General features: G+C 37.6%; 1 protein-coding gene across 2 annotated transcripts; it reads right to left on the bottom strand.

Moving 5' to 3' along the window:
• Positions 1-557: 557 nt before the first annotated feature.
• On the bottom strand, positions 558-19,109 carry tfcp2 (transcription factor CP2). 2 transcript variants are annotated; one of them, XM_023340295.1, is made up of 16 exons: positions 18,798-19,109; positions 18,343-18,539; positions 16,305-16,456; positions 15,282-15,358; positions 13,995-14,112; positions 13,817-13,923; positions 10,650-10,802; positions 10,436-10,546; positions 7,072-7,160; positions 6,924-6,972; positions 6,446-6,539; positions 5,124-5,214; positions 4,909-5,015; positions 3,404-3,546; positions 3,263-3,314; positions 558-1,441 (listed from the first exon to the last, which is right to left on the bottom strand). In XM_023340295.1, the coding sequence occupies exons 2-16, from the start codon at positions 18,462-18,464 to the stop codon at positions 1,404-1,406; spliced, it is 1,503 nt and encodes a 500-aa protein (XP_023196063.1). In that variant the 5' UTR covers positions 18,465-18,539; positions 18,798-19,109; the 3' UTR covers positions 558-1,403. The 2 variants fall into 2 exon arrangements, with proteins under 2 accessions (XP_023196063.1, XP_023196072.1); XM_023340304.1 differs by having other exon boundaries at positions 14,007-14,112.
• Positions 19,110-19,465: the final 356 nt, after the last annotated feature.

Here is a 19,465-nt window from a genome sequence, read left to right as displayed (position 1 = left end):
TTTGCCTCAAACTAAATATTTATGTTTACTAACTGTAATAGTTTGCTAACTAAATATTTAGCTTCAAGCTACTTTAAGACTTCGGTTAGTTTAGTTCTAAATATAAATGCCAACGACAAATTGTCATGACATGCGGATCAGGAACATGAGAACATCCTCTGTAAGGTGGCTAGTCTCAGCCGCCATCATCCAAACGAAGAACCAAGCGAAGCTGGCTGCTGCAAAGCATTATGGGTAAACCACAAAGCTTGAATGTGAATCTTCTGAATTTGTGGCACATCAAATTGGAAAAAGAATCTCACTAAAGAGACTGCGCTGCAAAAACACAACATTTTACCATTTATTATTGGTCTATAATTAACCTGCCAGTGAAACTAGAAGTTTATCATAACTATTAAAAAATGATTGATTTAAAATAAGCTCCCTAGTTAGCTTTGTCTTATTTCAAGTGTACCAATATATTTGCACTTCAAACTACACCACAAATACTTGGTTAGATTTTGTGTTTGAGTGGTTATTTGGACGTTTTCTCAAAACCACGAAACAAGACAGTTGTCAGCACATTAGTAATCATTTTTAATAACGCTGAAGAGTTGGAGCAAAAACTGACATCTAAAAAATATCAAGTCAAAACTTGAATGTACAAAGGGTTGAGTTTTCCCATGGCAACATGAAGCAATAACATTTAAAAGCATTTGGAGTTGGCAATGTCTAAAATAAGGAAAGAAAAACAAAAAACAAAGAGATGCAAATATGATTATTTTTAAAATACTGGGAAGCATAATTCATTATGAAAAAGCACCTTTAAACAACAAATTACTACTTAAAAATTATGTTGGGGTAAATTAGCCGACTGGTATGAAAAGCTTGTGAAGACACCTGGCTAGTGTTGCCATGGTGACCACTGATGATAAACACTCTTTCAACTTTCAAGATGCTCCAGGGACACAACCTGTGAAGCTCAAGCTGCATCCGTTTAGTTTTTTTTTTTTTTTAAATCAGGACTGCCAAGTCCCAGCAGTTTCCCTCAACGACCTGGTTGCAGTTTTAGGTGGGATTGTTGCAGCAACGTTGGGTTTCCTAAAAATGTAAGGCAACTGAGCACCAGGCAACAAAACTACTGTTTATAAGCCTCAACACAAACCTTTTCCTGAAACATGAAGGACACAAAATGAAACGGTAAATGTGAGACGATTACTTCACTTCCTCAAAAGGAAGGACGTTAAGGTACGGTGGGGGGAAGGAGGGAGAAAGGTGCTTCGGTTGCACCGACCTCCCAGCTGCCACATTAGTCAGGGGAACCTCATCTGATCCGAAACCAGCAAGGTGTGTGAATGTCTGGTGTGGCAGACGGCAGCAGGTCTAAATAATAAAACAAGGTCGCACGATTCTCCGGCTGGGATTCACTTTAAGATGATGTGGTAGCCGTCGCTCGTGTTGTCTGCAAAGAGAAGAACCACGCGAGTTTAGACTGAAACAACTAAATCAGATTTTTTGCAGGGAATATTTTATGTGACAGACCAACAGACACACAAAGAAAAAAGATCATAACTTTCAAAATGGAACAAAAATCTCAAAAGTGTTGAATGCATTTGTAGTTGCAGTGGGCGATATCACAAAAAAAAAAAAAGATTTCACAATTATGTTTTTAAAAACTTCGATAATATCAGAAACAATATTCCACATTTTCTGTTTTTTCTTTTTTGTTCCTTGATTTGTAAATTCAAAACAGAGTTCTTTTAAGGACATTAGAATAAAAATATATTCATATATAACATGAATATGGTGACAGTTACAATTTTGAATCAGTTAAATTTATATATATACACACACACACACACACACATATAACCATCATATAATTTAGTGCATGTGACCGTTCAGGGTGTTAATTACTTTTGGGAATAAGCTGATTTTGACTCCGTTTTAAAATAAACTACTACTTAACTAAATAGATATAAAAGTAGGAATACAAACTAATTTTGATCAACAAAATCAGCTAAAAATAGTTAAATAAATTAAACAAGCAGAGAAGTTTTACTAGATGTTTAACAGTTATTTCCCTATCATTTTTTTAAGAACTCAAACATTATGTGTAAAACTAAGAATTTGTTTTAATGCAAACGGACATCTTTATTTTAAAAAAGTGCAAAAAGTACAAGCTTGTGCATACTTCCCAATGAACACTTCCCATATGTCACAGACATCTTGTCTGATTTTTAGCTTGCATGTCGCATCCATTGTAAAAATAAACTCTGAAAATCCATGTATCCTGACAAATTTGCCGCGTGTTAGAAGGGACACAGAGGCAAATCATACTCACATTTTTTGGTCCTGCACAAAAATCTAGATTTATTGGAAGAAAGTTCTGGGAAAAATTGAGCCGATTTTGAATCTTAAATTCCAACAACCCATCATGTCATCACTGCTAGGAGAGATTCCCGAGGGACAAATATTTCTTAAAAATCTTCAACGATACAGCCAAAAAAAAAAGAACAAAAAAAAAAAAAAAAAGAATCGGTCACTCAAATGTTTCCAACTTGGCCCACTGATGCTAAAAGACTGGTTGGTTCTGATGGAGGAAACCCACAAAATGTAAACGTCAACATTCATCCCGAGTCTGTAACCTGAACTTTACAAAAACGAACCAGACCTCACGATGATAAACTTTTCTAGATGATAAATTATCCCGGAAGTTATCACGATAAACAATAATATTGTTGTTTTGACACCACTTTCATGTAATAAAATGTAAGAACACAATCTCAGAGAGCATCGACTTTAAATATCCAAAATAAATAAACTAAACAACAAATAAAATCAGTTATAAAGTCTCTAAACAAAATTGTCCTACAAAACAAATTATGCAAATGGAAATCGAGTTTGTTTTAATTTATCAATCAATTAATTGATAATTGTGACAGACATATGTGTAAATGGATTTGATTTATTGAAAACAATCAGTGAAGTAGTCTTTGAAATTATATATGCTGGTTTAAAAATTGGAAAATAAATCTGAAAGTTGCTTCCATTCCTGTAACTATGACTCTCTTTGTTGTCATGTAAGTTTTGTGGTTCTGCATGTGTTTTATAAATGGAAAACAACCAATAAAAACTCAGTTTCAAGAAAAAGAAAACCCACATATCCTTTCTCTTAGGCCTTTTTGCATTGGTCTGTCACATAAAAACGAGAGAAATTGTGAAAAATTCACTTCTGCAAAACAAAGCTAAACACTAAATCAAAATTTAAAAATCCAATTACCTTTCATTGTGTCCAAAACAAAACACACTTCATCCTGGAAGTTCTGAATCATCTATTAAGAACAGACGAAATTTATTTATTGCAGGAGGAAATGTTTGTTGTGATTAATACGTGTTATTTTGTTTATGTGGTATTTTTTACCTCATCGCTGACCAGCACATGGATACCAGTGGGTCCCTGTTTAAAGATCTGATTTATCTGTCTGGGTGAGATGTTGAAGAGCTGAGCGAGTTTCTCTGCGAGTTCGCTGGCGGCAAGTTCCTCCAGGTAAATGGCGTGATATACTTCAGGTAAAAACAATCAAAAACAGAGAAGAAATAGGATTTGAACGCTCAATTTATGAAAAATAAGTCTAGAAACATTTTACTACATTAAAACATTGGGATTAAACGTAGATGAATGTACAGATTAAGTAAATCAATCGATCAAATTTTATTTGTATAGCACATTTCAGCAGCAAGGCATTTCAAAGTGCTTTACATGATTACAAACACAGAAACACAATGCAACATAGAATCAACAATCAAAACACGACTATAAGTCAAGTTCCATCATCAAATTTGTAAATGATTACAATTCAAATACAATCCTAAACAGGTGGGTTTTTAGTCTAGATTTAAAAGAAGTCAGTGTTTCAGCTGTTTTACAGTTTTCTGGAAGTTTGTTCCAGTTTTGTGGTGCATAGATGCCGAAAGCTGCTTCTCCTCGTTTGGTTCTGGTTCTGGGGATGCAGAGCAGAACCAGAACCAGAACCTGAGAGGTCTGGAAGGTTGATACAATAAAAGCAGATCTTTAATGTATTGTGGTGCTGAGCCGTTCAGTGATTTATAAACTAACAACAGTATTTTAAAGTCTATTCTTTGAGCTACAGGGAGCCAGTGGAGGGACTTTAAAACTGGTGTTATGTGCTCTATCTTCCTGGTTTTAGTGAGAACTCGAGCAGCAGCATTCTGGATCAGCTGCAGCTGTTTGTTTGATTTGTTGGACAGACCTGTGAAGACGCTGTTGCAATAATCAATACGACTGAAGATGAATGCATGGATGAGTTTCTCTAGATCTGGCTGAGACATTAGTCCTTTAATCCTGGAAATGTTCTTCAGGTGATAGAAGGTGATATTTTTTATTATTAAAAATAATAATAATAAAAATAAGACAGTTACAAAATAAAATAAAAAGCTTTTGTTCAACAGACAGTAAAAGGTATCCGTATCCTTCCCGATGTGTCATTTCATTGCTATTTCTATACTAGTTTTTTCAGAATTACGTGTTTTTTCCTGTTTGGAAAGATTAAAAATGACAGAAAATAAACTAAATAAACTGTTATGTTGTCTTTGCACTCCATAAAATAACACACATCTTCCAGAGATCATTGGTTGAGAGGCAACAAACTGTGTCAATGTGGTGAAATATTCCGAAAAACAAAGACTAAATGCTGAAGGAAGCCCCAAAAAAAAAAAAATTCAAAATGCAGAAAATTGATTTGTTGTAGGTTTTTCTTAACTTTTGGAGAAAAACTTAAAAATAAATCAATAAAAACCCTGGTATAACATACATTTCCTCAAGCTAACGGATTTATTAGTCGTTTAATTAATTCACATTTTATGTTTCAGAGACTGATTTATGAGCCTGGGTCAGCATGTGCTCACCAAAGAACGTGTTGGCAGCAGCGTCTCCATTTTCATGTTTTGGTTGGTGCTCCCGCGCCTGCTGCGACTCCTGGCAGACGTAGATGGTCAACCTCGGGCAGACCACACTGCAAACACAAGAAAGCAACAATATTTTTTTAAACAAATACATTTTGGATAACACCAAGTGAAAATGGTTAAATAAAAAGAAGAGAGCAACTTTTAAAGAGACTCACCGTCCCTTTAGCGCGTTGAAGAGTCTTATACCGTCTGCTGGGCCACAAATCTGGATAACGTCCTCTCTGGTTAGCTTCAGCAGGTCGGCTCCTGAGGAGAAAACCCAACAAGTTTACATGCTGTGAAAAAAAAACGAAAAAAAAAAACAACCCACAAATCCGTTAAGTCTGAAAACTTCCCGTCCAGCCAAAGAAAAGCGAAAAAGAACTAAGTGAGCAAAGAAATCAGAGATCACAGAATACTGCATCTCTGCTCTTTCTTAGCCTTTATCCCCACAACAAACAAGAGCTTCAATTTTATTTGATTTATTTATTTCAAACAGGTTTAAAAAGAGAAAAAGGAATTAGGACAGAAAAAACATGTGCAAAATAATGAACAAAATAATTTGTTTACCACTACTTTTCTGTTTGAAAAAGAGTAGGAAGAAGTTATCACTCAATTCAATCTGGAGAGACTCACACGGAGAAGAAAATAGCAGTTAAAAAGATTTAATGGTACAATTTCTTTGGCGCTCGGACCCGGCAGAAGACCGTGAGCCGAGGATCGCCGTGAGCAGGCGGTCTGCTCAGCGAGCTCGGGATAGTCTTCCCCCCCCCGGGACCAAAACTGGTGGTGGAGCGGAGCTTGGAGAGGAAGAGCACAAGGGATCCTGGAGGACGACCCTCATGGTGAAGGTGGAGAAGGGGAGGAGGTGGGTCGAAGCACGGCTGACGAGCAGGAAGACCCCAGGGTAGCTTGGACTTTTGAAGGTGTCTTTGGACAACGATTGGCTGGAGCGGCGTGAAGCTCCGGTCCGGATTGGCTGCGGTCGGGCGTAGTGATTAGATGATGTGGTGAAGCTGGTCGAGTCTCCCAGTTTGAATTTTCGCCAAGGCTCCATTTTAATGACAATTGTAAATAACTGGACATGCAGCATCAGAATAATTACCAATTTACACCAATAAATTCTTCTTAATCTGTCTTTTAAAATAAATAAAATGTAAAAAAAAAGAAGAAAGAATACATAGTAGTAAAATAACCATAAGCTACCGATAATGGTAACAGTAACACAAATGAGTTTTTAAACAGGAAAAGCTCATTTGCGCCAACTCCCTTCTTCCCAGTACAATCTGAATATCATAGCTTTGTATTTATTTTTAAACTGGTTGATGTTTGGACATTGTTGCAGCTCCATATTCAGCTCGTTTCATTGTTTGACTCCAGTGAGACAAAATATTCTCATTTGTTCTTCAATGAATAATAATGTAGCATCATCATCATCACATCAGTGTGCTCAACTCAAGCCGTGACTGAAAGACTATTTTCTAAAATTTGATCGTACCTGAGAAGTTGGTGAAGAGTCGACAGAAAGGTGAGAAGCGGTTTCTATGGAGCCACTGCTGTGCGTCTTGTGGCGTCGCCGTGGGCAACAAGTTCTAAAACAAAGAAAATAACTGATCACTAAGGATGCAACCTTAGCTTTTAAAACAGAAATTACTGGTAGTAATGCTATATTTATTAAAGAAGAGGCTTTCAGTGCGTGCGTACAGTTATGAAATATTAATGCTACTTGTGCAGGAATTTAAGGATTTAAATTAGCCAATATTGTTTGAAAAAATATTTAGGAAGGATGTCTGTTCATATTTTTGTCATTTTAAAATTAGGATGGAGGTGCTATCCTCCAAACTTAGTTTGACAGTTTCTTCTTTCAAACTAAAAGTGCTAATGTTTAAATGTCGACAGTGTGTTGAACTCAGCTTCACATTCGTGCTTTTAAGACCCGCTCTCTAATCTAATGAACAAAACCAACATCAACTTACATCTGCAACCTGAACAACAGGCTCAGGCTGGTGGCTCGGTGATCCGTTACTAGAAACAACAAGAATCAGAAAAATGAAATCTCTGCATTTAATGAACATTTCATTCTTCACCAGGCGGCGGCCGGAACGGCGAGACGCTCCTACCTACCCTTCAGCAACAGGAAAGCTGTTGTGTGTGCTGTTGAAGCCGGGAGACGGAGAGTTGCTGACGTACGTGACCTCCGGCCAAGGAGAGCACTGCAAGAGAGCAACTCTTCAGTCTCTGAACAACATCGAATACAACCAGAAACTTAGTCTGTTTTACTCCATGACGAATTTATCCATGTCCTTTACATTTTAGAGTTTAAAACTCTAAATTTAAATTCAGTGAAGTAATTAGTTGTAAAGTCACTGAAAAGATAATGTTTTGTTATTAAATAACCAAATTTAAAAACATTATCCAGGATGAGTCCATGTAAAACTAGGTGAAAATAGTTTTTTTCCCCTATGCCAGATTTCCAATTTTTATTAGAAATGACAGAAAATGTCTTTAAAAAGTGGCTTTTATTTCAATCATCCCTTCTGTGAGTTGTACGACGGAGTATAAGGACAAGACTGAGAATTTTTGTTTAATTATGAGAATATAGTCATACTATTAGCAGCAAAAACACACAATTTTACCAGAAAAAAACATCTTAAAATTACAAGAAAAATTGTTTGAGTGAGAAAACAACTTGATTATAAGTTGACGTGAGCAGCTCAGTTCATGTACAGTGCTGCTTGAAAGTTTGTGAACTACCTGAACATGGTCATTGTTTTCTAAAGAAAAATTATAATAATCATGTGACACGAACATCCAAATCTCAAATTGTAAAGCAGACCTTAAAAATAAGGGAAAAGAAAAAAAAAAGATACATTTCCATTATTTATTCAACAAAAGTATTTTATCTGTCAAAAAACAGAAAATCTGCCAAGTGCAAAAGTATGTGAACTCTTTCAGTTCGTACCTTGTGGCTCCTCCTTTTGCAGCCGTTACTTCAACTAAACGTCTTCTGTAACCACAAACGAGTGTCTCACATCTGCTTTTTGGGATTTTTGTCCACTCCTCCATGCAGAACTCTGCCAGTTGAGTGAGGTTGGAGGAACATCTGGCTTGTGCTGCCCGTGTCAGATCTTGCCACAGCATTTCTATGGAATTGAGATCCGGACTTTGACTGGGCCAATCCAGAGTGCGAGTCTCCTTTCTCTTATACTTTGGTACTTTTGCTGGAATGCTTTGGGTCGTTGTCTTGTTGCATAATCCATTTCCGTCCCAGCTTCAACTCCCTGACTGATGGCAGGAGATTCTGGTCAAGAATTTGTTGATAGTCCTGGGAATTGTTGGTTCCCTGTATTATATGGAGTCGTCCAGGTCCGGAGGCAGAAAAGCAGGCCCAGACTTTCACATATCCACCACCATGCTTCACTGTTGGGAGGACGTTCTTTTCTTTAAATGCAGTGTTTACTTTTCTCCAAACATGGCGCCTGTGATTGTGGCCAAATAATTCAATTTTGCACTCATCCATCCAGAGAATGGACTTCCAGAAAGCCTCTGGTTTGTCCAAGTGCTCTCTGGCAAAGTTTAAATGGGCGGCTTTGTTCTTTTTAGAAAGCAGAGGCTTCCTTCTAGCAACTCTCCCATGAATGCCATGTCTGTTGCGATTTTGCCTGATTGTAGACGTATGTACATTTATCCCAGACGCTGACAGAGAGTCTCTGCAACTCTCTGGAGGTGATGCGTGGGTTGGCCTTTACCTGCATTATTATTTTTCTGGTGCTTCTTTGTGTAAGTTTTGAAGTTTCCACTTCTGGGCAGTGATGCCTGGTGCCCTCCACTTGTAAATGATTTGTCTCACAGTGGATGGATGAAGCTGGAATCTTTTGGAGATGGTCTTATGGCTTTCCCCAGACTGATGGGCTGTCACCACCTTCTTCCTAATGTCCTCAGATGTCTCCTTTCCTTTCAGCATTGTTGATCTGGTCTTTATGCCTTTACGCAACAGTGGTTTGGTTGGTGTCCTCTCCCTTTTAACCTGTGCACTCAAAACTTTTCCCAAGGATATCTCATTTGATTGGTCTGCTTAGTTGATTGCTTGAGCACTCACATGTGTTTCACCTGAGTCTTTTACCTGATTGTCTTTACCAGTGCAGCTGTGGGTCATTTACTTTTGCAGATGCTCTGATTCCATGTTTCATTTAATCTGCTTGTAATTCACACATTTCCCTCAAAACAAGCAAATGGAATCGATGAACATAAACCTGACATTTCATATAAAAAAAAAAAATAAAATCAGGTCATGAGAAAATAATGGTTAAAAAAAAGAAAAATCCAAACTACTCAACTAGTTCACAAACTTTCAAGCAGCACTGCAGATGTTTCTTCAAAAAAGGAACAGCTGTTGGTGTAACCATTTCAAAGTCCTGCTACTTATAATAATTTAATGCTGATGTACTAAAAGTATTTCTATGAAGTATTGTTTGTAAAACCTATACCAATGTATGATGACACAAGATGCTAAATAGTTCTCATTTTTGTTTTCATAAAATTACTACCTTATTCTCCAAATATTATGAGTTTTTCTGGTAATATTAGCACTTTATTATTGTAATTATAAAACAAAATCTTATTATGGCCCAAATATTCCATCATAGAGTTGTTCTGAATTCAAAGGCCAAATAAATAGAAGATTTAAAACAGGCTTGTCAAACAAAAACACAGAAACCCTAGAAAAATTTTTTTTTTTAAAAGTTGAGATTTTCCAAAATTTAATAAAATTTAAAAAAAATCTAAATATTTGATTATCAGTGTTTCCCAACCCTGGTCCTCAAGGCTCACTGCCCTGCATGTTTCAGGTATTACCTTGCTTCAGTCCAGGTGATTTCAATTGATGACAGATTAACAGGCGTTTGCTGAACTGCAATCAGTTGAATCAGGCACATTAAAGCAGGGAAACCTTAAAACATGTAGGACAGTGAGCCTTGAGCACAGGTGTCAAACTCCAGTCCTCAAGGGCCGCTGTCCTGCAGTTTTTAGATGCGCCACAGGTACAAAACACTGGAATGAAATGGCTTAATTACCTCCTCCTTGTGTAGATCAGTTCTCCCAGCCTTGCTAATGGCCTAATTATTCTATTCAGGTGTGGTGCAACAGAGGCACATCTAAAAGTTGTAGGACACCGGCCCTTGAGGGCTGGAGTTTGACACCCCTGGCCTAGAGGACCAGGGTTGGGAAACACTGGATTAAATCACTAAAAATCAATTCATCACCCAGTTCTGTGTGTATTTAAATGTTTTACTGACACTATAGCTGAATACGATGATTTTTTGCTTCTAATTTCTGATCATTTGTCCATGTTGGTGTAAACATTAATAGTTGGAGTATATCTGCAGATTAAAGCTGACACCAATCAGTAATGCTTATCAGACACTTCATCCATCAGTATAAATCAGGAATTTCTCCATTTAGGCCTTTAACTCGTCCCCAACATGCTCACCTCAGTCAGAATCGTAGTTTCATAAGATGGCTGATATTTTTCCTTCTCCTGTGGCGCTCTCTTTTCCATCTTCTCTCTGTCTGTCTTTTGTTTTCTGTCTGCACCTTTGGGCTGAAATGAGTCAGGAAGGTGCAATAGTTCATTAAAACTAATGTGCCGCAGTTGAGTGAGTCTCTCTCTCGGTCCATTTTTTTTTTTGCTCCTTCTCTCTAACCTTGAAGACTTTGACCTGGCAGGAAGCAGAGTGCACATGCTCTGTGTACTCTTCACTCTCGTTCTCCTTAAACGTGTCGATCTGGATGCGGAAAGGGACGCCTTTCTCTCCTCCATGTTTGCGCATGGTGAACTCTGTGCTTATGCAGTGAACCTGAAAAATAAAAATACAAAACTATCACTGAGGGTCTCATATCTACGGTTAGTGATGACATTTTCTACTCCAGCGGTGTTCAAAGTGCCATTTGTGCCATTCAAAAATGGCACAAATTTGACCCGTCAACTTTTAATTTGTAATCAGGGTCAAAATTGTTGCCAACATAAATTTATTACACAGGAAAATGTAAAGTACATCACAAAGTATTTGTGTTTTTATAAAAACAAAATGTCAAACCAAGAGACCTCTACTGAAAAGCCAACTTTGTTGCACCCAAATCAGCTTTTATTCTTTCTTAAACTTGACTAAATATAGCAACATTTTGAAACAAAGTGACCCAAGTTTGGACACCTCTGACCTACACCATTGTGAACTTAAAAGTATCTTAAATAATTTAGCTTTGTAAAGCACATGAACAGCAAACAGAGACGAATCAATATGAATAAATAAATAAATCTCACATTGAAAAAAATACAAAATCTTACAGAGTATTTTTGGTCTAGTGGTGAACTAGTGCAAATATCTTAGCATACGTGAAAGAAAACAAATCCAACTTATGTGTTAACACTTTTAGTCAATAATCCCTTAAAATTTATTCATTATTTAAAAGTACTAGCTCCACTGCCAGATTATTCCCTGCTATGGCCCTAGCCTTAAGGGCCGGGCTGCAGGTGTTGCTTTTGTCTGTCTTTGTGCTCCTCCCCTTTGCAGGTGTTTCTGATCCGTTGATGTGGAGCGCAGAGTATTTGAACCTGGCCGTCTCCACCGTCCACTCTGCCGCTTGTGGTGTTTTGTTGCCAGGCCTCAGCTCCCCTCCTTTTGCACATTTGTCTTTGTTTTTGCACTTCAACGCTTCCATATGCACTCATACACCACATCCAAGCATTTGCATTACGCCACTGATGCTAACATCCAAAATCCATTGTTGTTTTTGTTAATAAATACCCCTTTTTATGCACTAACCCAGGGCCGTGCAGAGACCGTTGGAGGGGCGGGGGTTCTCAAAGTTAAAAAAGGGCACATTGAACATTAAAACACTGTACAACAACATAGCAACAACCCATATTAATCATCGCCATCATGTGGGGAAATGCAAAGCAAATATAGTCTATATTTTCCCCAACAGGTATAAAGTTTCTGTTTCTGCTGCTGACAGTCCTGGAGGGCTGAGTTGATCTGAGACTGTAGCTGTTAAACAGACCAGAGGAGAGAAGGTTGCTGGTTATGAAGGTATGAAATAAGCAAATTTGCTGCCATTTTACTAATGAAGCCCTAATAATATCTATTTAACCTCTAGAACAACCTGGCTGCAGACTGATTTATAGATAAAAAAAACTCAAAGGGGTTAACTCTATATAATAGTTTGATGTTAAACCTCTAGATCTAGAATTATAAGACTGGGATATCAAGGGAAAGAAAACTCAGTTTTATTTAATGCATTCAGTTAAGAAAAATAAATAGTACATTTAGGATTTAATTAGGAAGTTTACTTTGTAAAAGTTTAAAGAATCATCTTGATAGTTTGATTGTTGTGTTACCATGGCTACAATATGGTGTAATCTTTGTGTTTGTTCACAAATACATCACAGCAAATAACCAATAATCAGTGATTGATTTTAAACTCGGCCAATAAACCTGGTCTCCCTCTCACAGATTCACCTTATCTATATTTAAACATGTTAGTGATGCTGAGGTTCTTAGTAGGATGGGTTCTGGGGGCAGGGGGGTTCTGTCTAAGGCCCCATATAACCTTGGGCCGGCCCTGCGTGAACAGCCGTTGCGATGCGCATCTCTGGAATCTACCTGGAATCTACCTGGAATCTACCTGGAATCCCCGGTGGCCCCTGTCAGTTCGCCGATGCTTTGGGGACATTTTTATTCATTTCATTGTGGCATGTTTGGCTTTTTGCTGCGGTTCTAATTATTGCTACAATATTTTCTTTGATGTTTATTTTGTGACTCTAAATGGGCCGAATCTTCCTTTATCTCTTGAGGTTCTGCAATAACTTCTATCTACAGCCGCGAACCTCCAGTCCAGATCTCGTCAGCAGCGGCTTTAACCCGCCTGATAGAAACGTTAAGGAGAAGCAGAGAGAACAGAGAGCAGGTGGTACCAGGTGGTACTGGGGCTTTGAGCTGCGTCACGACTTGCAGTGACAGTCGGTACCGTGTTTTATATCAGGACATCTGATATATAAAGACAGACATTCTTTCTATCTGTCGGTGGGACCGACTCAGGCTGCCTGTAGCGAAGCGGGCCTTTAGCAGAATGATTACGGTAAGTTAAAGTCAGAAGTTTCTCTGCAGCCGAAGCATTTCTGAGTTTATGGGCGAGGCGGGTTTTTTCCCGCTATTGCGAGTACAATTATGAAAATATAAATAGAAACAGTTTTTCTAACGTCAACATCAGACCTACGTTTTTATTCACAAACCAGTGTATAAAGAGAACACAGATCCGCCCCCCTCCTCCTCACCATGGGCCCGGTGTCTGAACAACATGGAGGCAAAGAGACTGAGAGTCATTATTAGACTGAGGGCAGCCAGACTAGTTTATTTTGCTAAATTATTATATTTAGATAAATATTATTGCTGAGGGGCACAAACAGGCCTTCTGACATACAGATAAAAAAATAAAAAGTTGAAAAAAGTTTTTTTGAAAAACAAAAACAACTCAAAAAGGTCACTAGGGGCATCAAGGATAAAAGGGGCAGGGGCTCAAGCCCCCTCCATTCCCCCCCCTGCATGTGCCTGCTTTAACCACTGCATGGTCTCCTGTTTTGCTATGACTTTGAACCAGTCATAACAACATGGAAAAAATGTCTTGTTTTTAGATACCTTTGCTAAAATTTACTATGTAAAAAAACTTTAGAACATTTGAAATTAAAACCTTTTTATCCCAACCTTGAACGCTCATTATTCTGTCTACATAATGCAAAGGATTTCTGCATTGATTAGGTTGAATGTCGAATGTTTAATGAACAGAAATAACTCAAAGTAAAGTAAAGGGCTACCTGGATAAAGACGGATGTTCTCTTTGAGGGGTCCCACAGAAACTCCACAGTATTAAGCTGAGTGGGGTTAGCCCTCGGGTCGATTATTCCCACTGACATGGGAATATCTGCAAGGATTCAAGACAAAGAAGGCTCAAATCTTCATGTAAGAAGTTTAAGACAACTTTAGGTTTCTCACCCTGGTCCGTACCCAAGTCCAGAATCCGATCTCCGGGTCTGTTCCAGCGCCAGCCCTCCAGCTGCTGGTGTTCTGTGTACTGGAGCCGTCGGTCGTGGAAAACGACGCGGATGATGCTCTGTGGTTAAGAAAGAAAAAACGCTTTCAGAAAACTGCTGACAGGAGACGTATGGGGGAATTTTGCTGCCGTAATTCGAGAGCACATGCAACAGAGTTACAAATGTGCTTTTTTAAATTATTATTTCTAACTAATTTTATATTGAAAATTTGCGAATTTGATCTTATTCAGTTATATTTATTTGTTGTTTTTGCCTGCGGGGGTTCGCCTTTCTGCACTCTGCCTCGTTTGTGTCTCCTGGGCTTCCATAGTTCATTCCAGCCTTCGTAGCTCCTCCACTTCCCCCTTTTCCCTCACAGCGTTGTTCCGCGCTGCTGTGGGAAAGTCAGAGGAAAGTTCGCTGCTGCAATATATGTTTGTTTTTTTGTATGGATGTTGTTCATGTTGAGGTCTCTACCATGTGTTGTTTGTTATTGCTTGTTAATGGGTTATTTTGCAGTTTTGACCGTCATTGTGGGTTTTTATAAACAGTTTTTTATAATTTCCTTTTTTTTATTTTGCCGCAAACAACCGGTGCTAGTCATTGTTTTTATTTTCACATTTAGGGATGGAGTGCATGGAGTGGGAGTTAAAGAGAAGGTTGATTTGTTTTTACTCTTCTCCCCCAGTTATGTGTTTTTATTTTAAGTTATACTTTTTATCTCTGTTTATTTAACTCTGTCCCACTGTATTGTGTTGTTGTGGCCACCAGGTGGCGTTTTTCTCCTCTTGTTTTTAGTTTATGATTTTTGTGAGATTTCTTTTTTTGCTGTTGTTGACTTTTGTTGAATCAAAGAAAAAAAACGTTAGTAGACAGCGTTGTTCCGCGCTGCTGTGGAATAAAAGATCTCATTGAAACCTGGCTGAATGACCTCTAGAAATTCATTGATGCCACCCGCTACACACACATTTTCAGTCTGAAAGCAGGACTTCATGTCTTTCCTCTCAAAACTTGTAATGCTTGTACTCAAAACTTCTGCTCTCTTTCAAATATTCACTCTCAAACCTTTCAAAACTTTTCTCTGCTCAAATCAAATCTCCGCTTCCAAACCTCTCTGTTCGCTTGTGAATCATTTTCTGCTCGTATTGAAACAGAAAAGTACCGTCACCTAGCAACCTCTCAGCCAATAGAATGAAAGGGTTCTACTGGGTGCATTTGCTTCCTTCTAGTGGGTGTGCCTGTGTCCTACCTTCACCATTTTCCCAGTGATTTCAGGAAGCTCCCCGATCTTCCGATTATCAAGCATTCGAATTTCATAGGACTGCCCTGCAAAGACAAGCAGAGATGCCTGGAGTAAAATGGATTAATTACAAAATATTTTTAGATTATATCAATTTCTCCCTCATTTTAATCTTATAGGTGAGAAATTGCAAAATCACAGGTATTGATCAAGCAGTCATGGTTATAGATTGACAACTACACTTCGTTTATTTGCCAGGAGGTTAAATGTTTTGTCCTGACCTTAGCTTTTTGGGGTGTGCTCATTTATACAAATGTTTCCAAACAGGCTGATACTTTGTCTTTAAATCGAAAATGAAATTGTAAAACACCCTAAAGAAAATGTTGTTATTTATAAACAAAAATCTCGCATCACTTCAAAATTATGCACCATTTTGTGGCGTTTTATCAAATAAAGTACCTGTGAAATCTATTGAAGTTTGTGGCTGTGAAGTGCCAAATTATGAAATTGTTGAAGTACCACCAACAGCGGTGCACCTTGTGCTGCTTTTACAACCGATTTCTAGTAAAAATGAGACTTGGGGGAAGAAAAATGGTGATTGTCTCGGCATGTTCACTACTACATTATTTGTTTCTGCATGCTTTACTGAAGAGTTTTAGAAAAAACTCAAATCTTACACATTCCTAAATATTTTCTGCCCTTCCCAACTCAACATGCGCTTTGGAGAAAAGCAAGTTAATTAGTTTTATTTTGTCTTTGATCAGCAGGAACCAAAGTGTGGTTTGGGGGCCATTTGTGCCCCTTGAAATGATTTTATTCGACCCCTGAAAATAAATCAAAATAAAAAACAATTCCTGACCCAAATTGTCTGTTTTTCTTTCCATATTCATTCATTTCAATTTTCATTATTTGGATCTTCAATAATATACAGTAAAACTAAAAGTAGCAAAAATTTGCCAGTTTTGAACCCCGTGGCAAAACTTTTGGACCCTGCTGCGTTAGCCGTAGCATCTCTGGGATCCTGATACTGACCTTGGTTGAGGTAGGTGAGTGTTTCATCGTGCAGTTTAATGGCTGGCGAGGTAGGTGCACACAAAACATACTGAAAGGGAAGGATCTTATTTTCAGTTTCTGGAGGTAAGTTGGACTCCTCCTGTTTGAAGATGGGGAGGGCGAGCACGTCGCTGCAGAGGAAAGCCATGAAAAAAGTGTTAATAAAACTCTCGCCTCACAGTCATTCTTTCCATAAAACAAATCTAAACGGTAATTATGTTATAACAGATATAGAATTAATTATAAACAGGACAGAGCTGCTGGAGGAGAGCTTTAGGCTGAATCATGACTCGTGTTGTTCTCCTGCTGTGCAGCTCGTTAACTAGAACCGGGAGCAACACCACTAAATACCAACGTTTCCAGGTCAGGAGTCCCCGCTCCTCTCAACACAGGAATTCTGGCCACAATCAGGCACTTAAGGGAACAGATGGATTCATCACCCACAAAGCAAAATACTGAAGTGAACTAAAACTGACTAAACATTAGGAAAATTTAAGTATTCATCAAGAAAGTCTCAAGTGTGAGAATTTGAAACTGAGTTTTAGATTAATCGATTTTATCTATGAGTTTCATCAAAACAGCAAATCCCAGAGACAAACTAATGATGATGTTTAGTTTGCCAGAAGCAGCATTTTAATTGAAACGTGCTAATTAACTAGGGTCCATGTTTCCTATTGTCTAAAGCTAAAAGATATAAACACTTTTTAATTCTTTATTTATCAAAATTATATCAATATTGCCTAATTCACCAATATTATAAAATGTTTTCGTAGTAATATGCACCCAGAAAATGTTTCTAATAATAATGTAATATCTACATTACAGTTGCTGCATAATATCTGAATAACATGTGGCCGTAATACTATTGATTAATCTGAGATGTCAACATCAATAACGATTAATTCCCATCCCCCCCTTACACCAGTATTCTCTGTGAGGTTTGGGATCTTAATCAATTAAAAATATACGTCACTTAAAATTCAGGACATACTTTATTGATCCCAAAGGGGAATTACCGCAAATAAATTTTAGTTATTATTACTGGTACTTAGGGTCTATTCAATTAGCCAGATATAATACTGAAATGTAGAGCACTAATGCAATCCAGTGAAACTTAGAATTCACATTGATACTTTTTATGTAACTGAAATTTGAATAAAAATAATAGAATAAAAACTAATAACAGAATAAAAACAGCAAAGCAAATTAAATTAGGGATGCAGCTAATGATTATTTTAGTAACTGATTATTCAATGCATTATTCTGTTGAATAATCAATTAATCTGATATAAAATAAATTGCCGCATTCTGCAAATAAGGCCAGTTTGTTGATTAATCAAGTGCACAGATGCTGTGGTTTTTAAAGAAGGTGTTTGTACTTTTAGCAGTGTGGGCAAGTCCGAAATACTGTAAAAAATAAATAAAAAAATGAAATAAAGCAGAATCTCCACAACGTTTGTTTTTTCTAAGCCTTCATTTTCAAATAAAATGCATAATTTATTTACTCCTGAAAAAAAGGACTTTGGAAGAAGTAAAGTATTTTTCTCCTTCAGTCAGGTAAGACCATTATGTGCCCAATTCAAAAGTTAAAAATGTGGCATTTCTTAAACCACGCCTTTTGAATCTTACCCTTTTCTACCACACTTTTTCCTTCCTCTCAACTTTCCGCCAACTGCAAGGACTGTCAAGTCAGTCGTGTTCTCCATGATTGTGTAGTCCACTATATAAAATTTCTTAATTAAAAATTACTTTTAACTGGTCTTATGTTATTTTCTATTTTCTAACAAACTAGATTTTGGGTTTTCATAAGTCATAAGCTGTAAATTACAAAATGAACAGAAATAAACACTTAAGATACATCATTGTGTCACAAACTTACATATACAGCTTTGAATTAAATTTTTGAAACACATGAACTTCTTGTTGATGCTCTACTATAATAAAATGCAGTATTTTCTGCAGCATTTAGATAAACATTAACACCAAAAACAGCATGGAGGTTTTATCCTCAACATACCTCATACTGTACGCCCCAGCACCAAGCTCCTGCCCTATCCCGGAGAGACTGGCATCAAAGTCCTGGACCAGTCCGGACTCGATCACTTCGTCCGTGAGGGGCAGCTTCAGAGCCCACGCCATGCTGACGCTGCGCTGTTTTTTATTTTTTTCTTTAAGAACCGAAGGTTTCACCCGTTTCCTGCAACCTTCAAAAGTCTGCAGGACAAAAAGTTAAATAAATGAATATTTAATGGGCGTGGAAAAATGCTGCCACGACAAAACATGTAACAGTTGAGGATAATAAATGATAAAAGAAAATGAAGCAGGTTTGCATTAAAATTAACGGTGTTGAACTCGTCACGTTTTTCTGCCAGAAAGCCAAAAAAAAAAATACAGCGAATCACAGAAAAATATTATTTTTTTTGCTTGTTTTTCTCTAACGAACGTCACACTTTTACTGCAAATAACTCTTACCTTTAAATTAAATACGTATCTTTCTTCAAATACATCTATGCTTCCATGCCATGATCATGTCGCGCTCATTCGCACTAAAATAAACATGACGAGCAGCTTAGCTTAGCAACGCGAAGATGCTGCTAGCTCCTCTTCTTCTTTGCTTCTGGCTGTCCTCCTCACCTGTCTGGTGCTGCTGGCTATACCTATACGGACAGTGATGAAGAAAATTAAACCAGAGTTCTAAATATTACATAATGTAATATAACGTCGTTTGTTTATCATGCTTCGTCGGAAAGGAGCCGCCGTAATTTCCTGTTTCTCCTCTTTTTCTTCTGGAACTGACCGGGCGAGCAAAGGAACGTTTGTGCTCACTGCCGCCTCCTTCTGGACAAGCGATGGTATATATTATGTTTTTTCCCTAGTTTGTCACATTAGATGTGACAGACCTACAACAAGCAGTTCACTTGTTTGTTAAATAAAAGAAATCTATAAATACAACGTTTTCTGTGGCAAACAGGGTGGATGAAGAAGGGTTATCAAAAGTCCGTCCTTCCCGTAGCTGTTAGACTCTCAACAAACTTATGTGTTTACATCCCTATTACTTGTACAGTTTTTATAATTTCAAATAACATCCTTGTGCGATTTTTTTCAGTTCTATTAAATTGCGTTTTTTATCCATTTTGCAA

Source organism: Xiphophorus maculatus, chromosome 1, assembly GCF_002775205.1.
Source record: "Xiphophorus maculatus strain JP 163 A chromosome 1, X_maculatus-5.0-male, whole genome shotgun sequence".
Lineage (NCBI taxonomy): Eukaryota > Metazoa > Chordata > Actinopteri > Cyprinodontiformes > Poeciliidae > Xiphophorus > Xiphophorus maculatus.
The sequence above is the reverse complement of the archived record's forward strand: the minus strand, read 5'-3'. Positions and strand labels throughout refer to the sequence as shown.

Bases quoted from the DNA above. Each gene is read 5' to 3' on its own strand.
- tfcp2 (XM_023340295.1), bottom strand. From the start codon at position 18,464: ATGGCGTGGGCTCTGAAGCTGCCCCTCACGGACGAAGTGATCGAGTCC. The intron at 10,547-10,649 runs GTTAGAGAGAAG...GACTCATTTCAG, and splicing joins GCCAGGTCAAAGTCTTCAAG to CCCAAAGGTGCAGACAGAAA. The intron at 6,540-6,923 runs GTAAGTTGATGT...TCTTTGTTTTAG, and splicing joins CTGTTGTTCAGGTTGCAGAT to AACTTGTTGCCCACGGCGAC.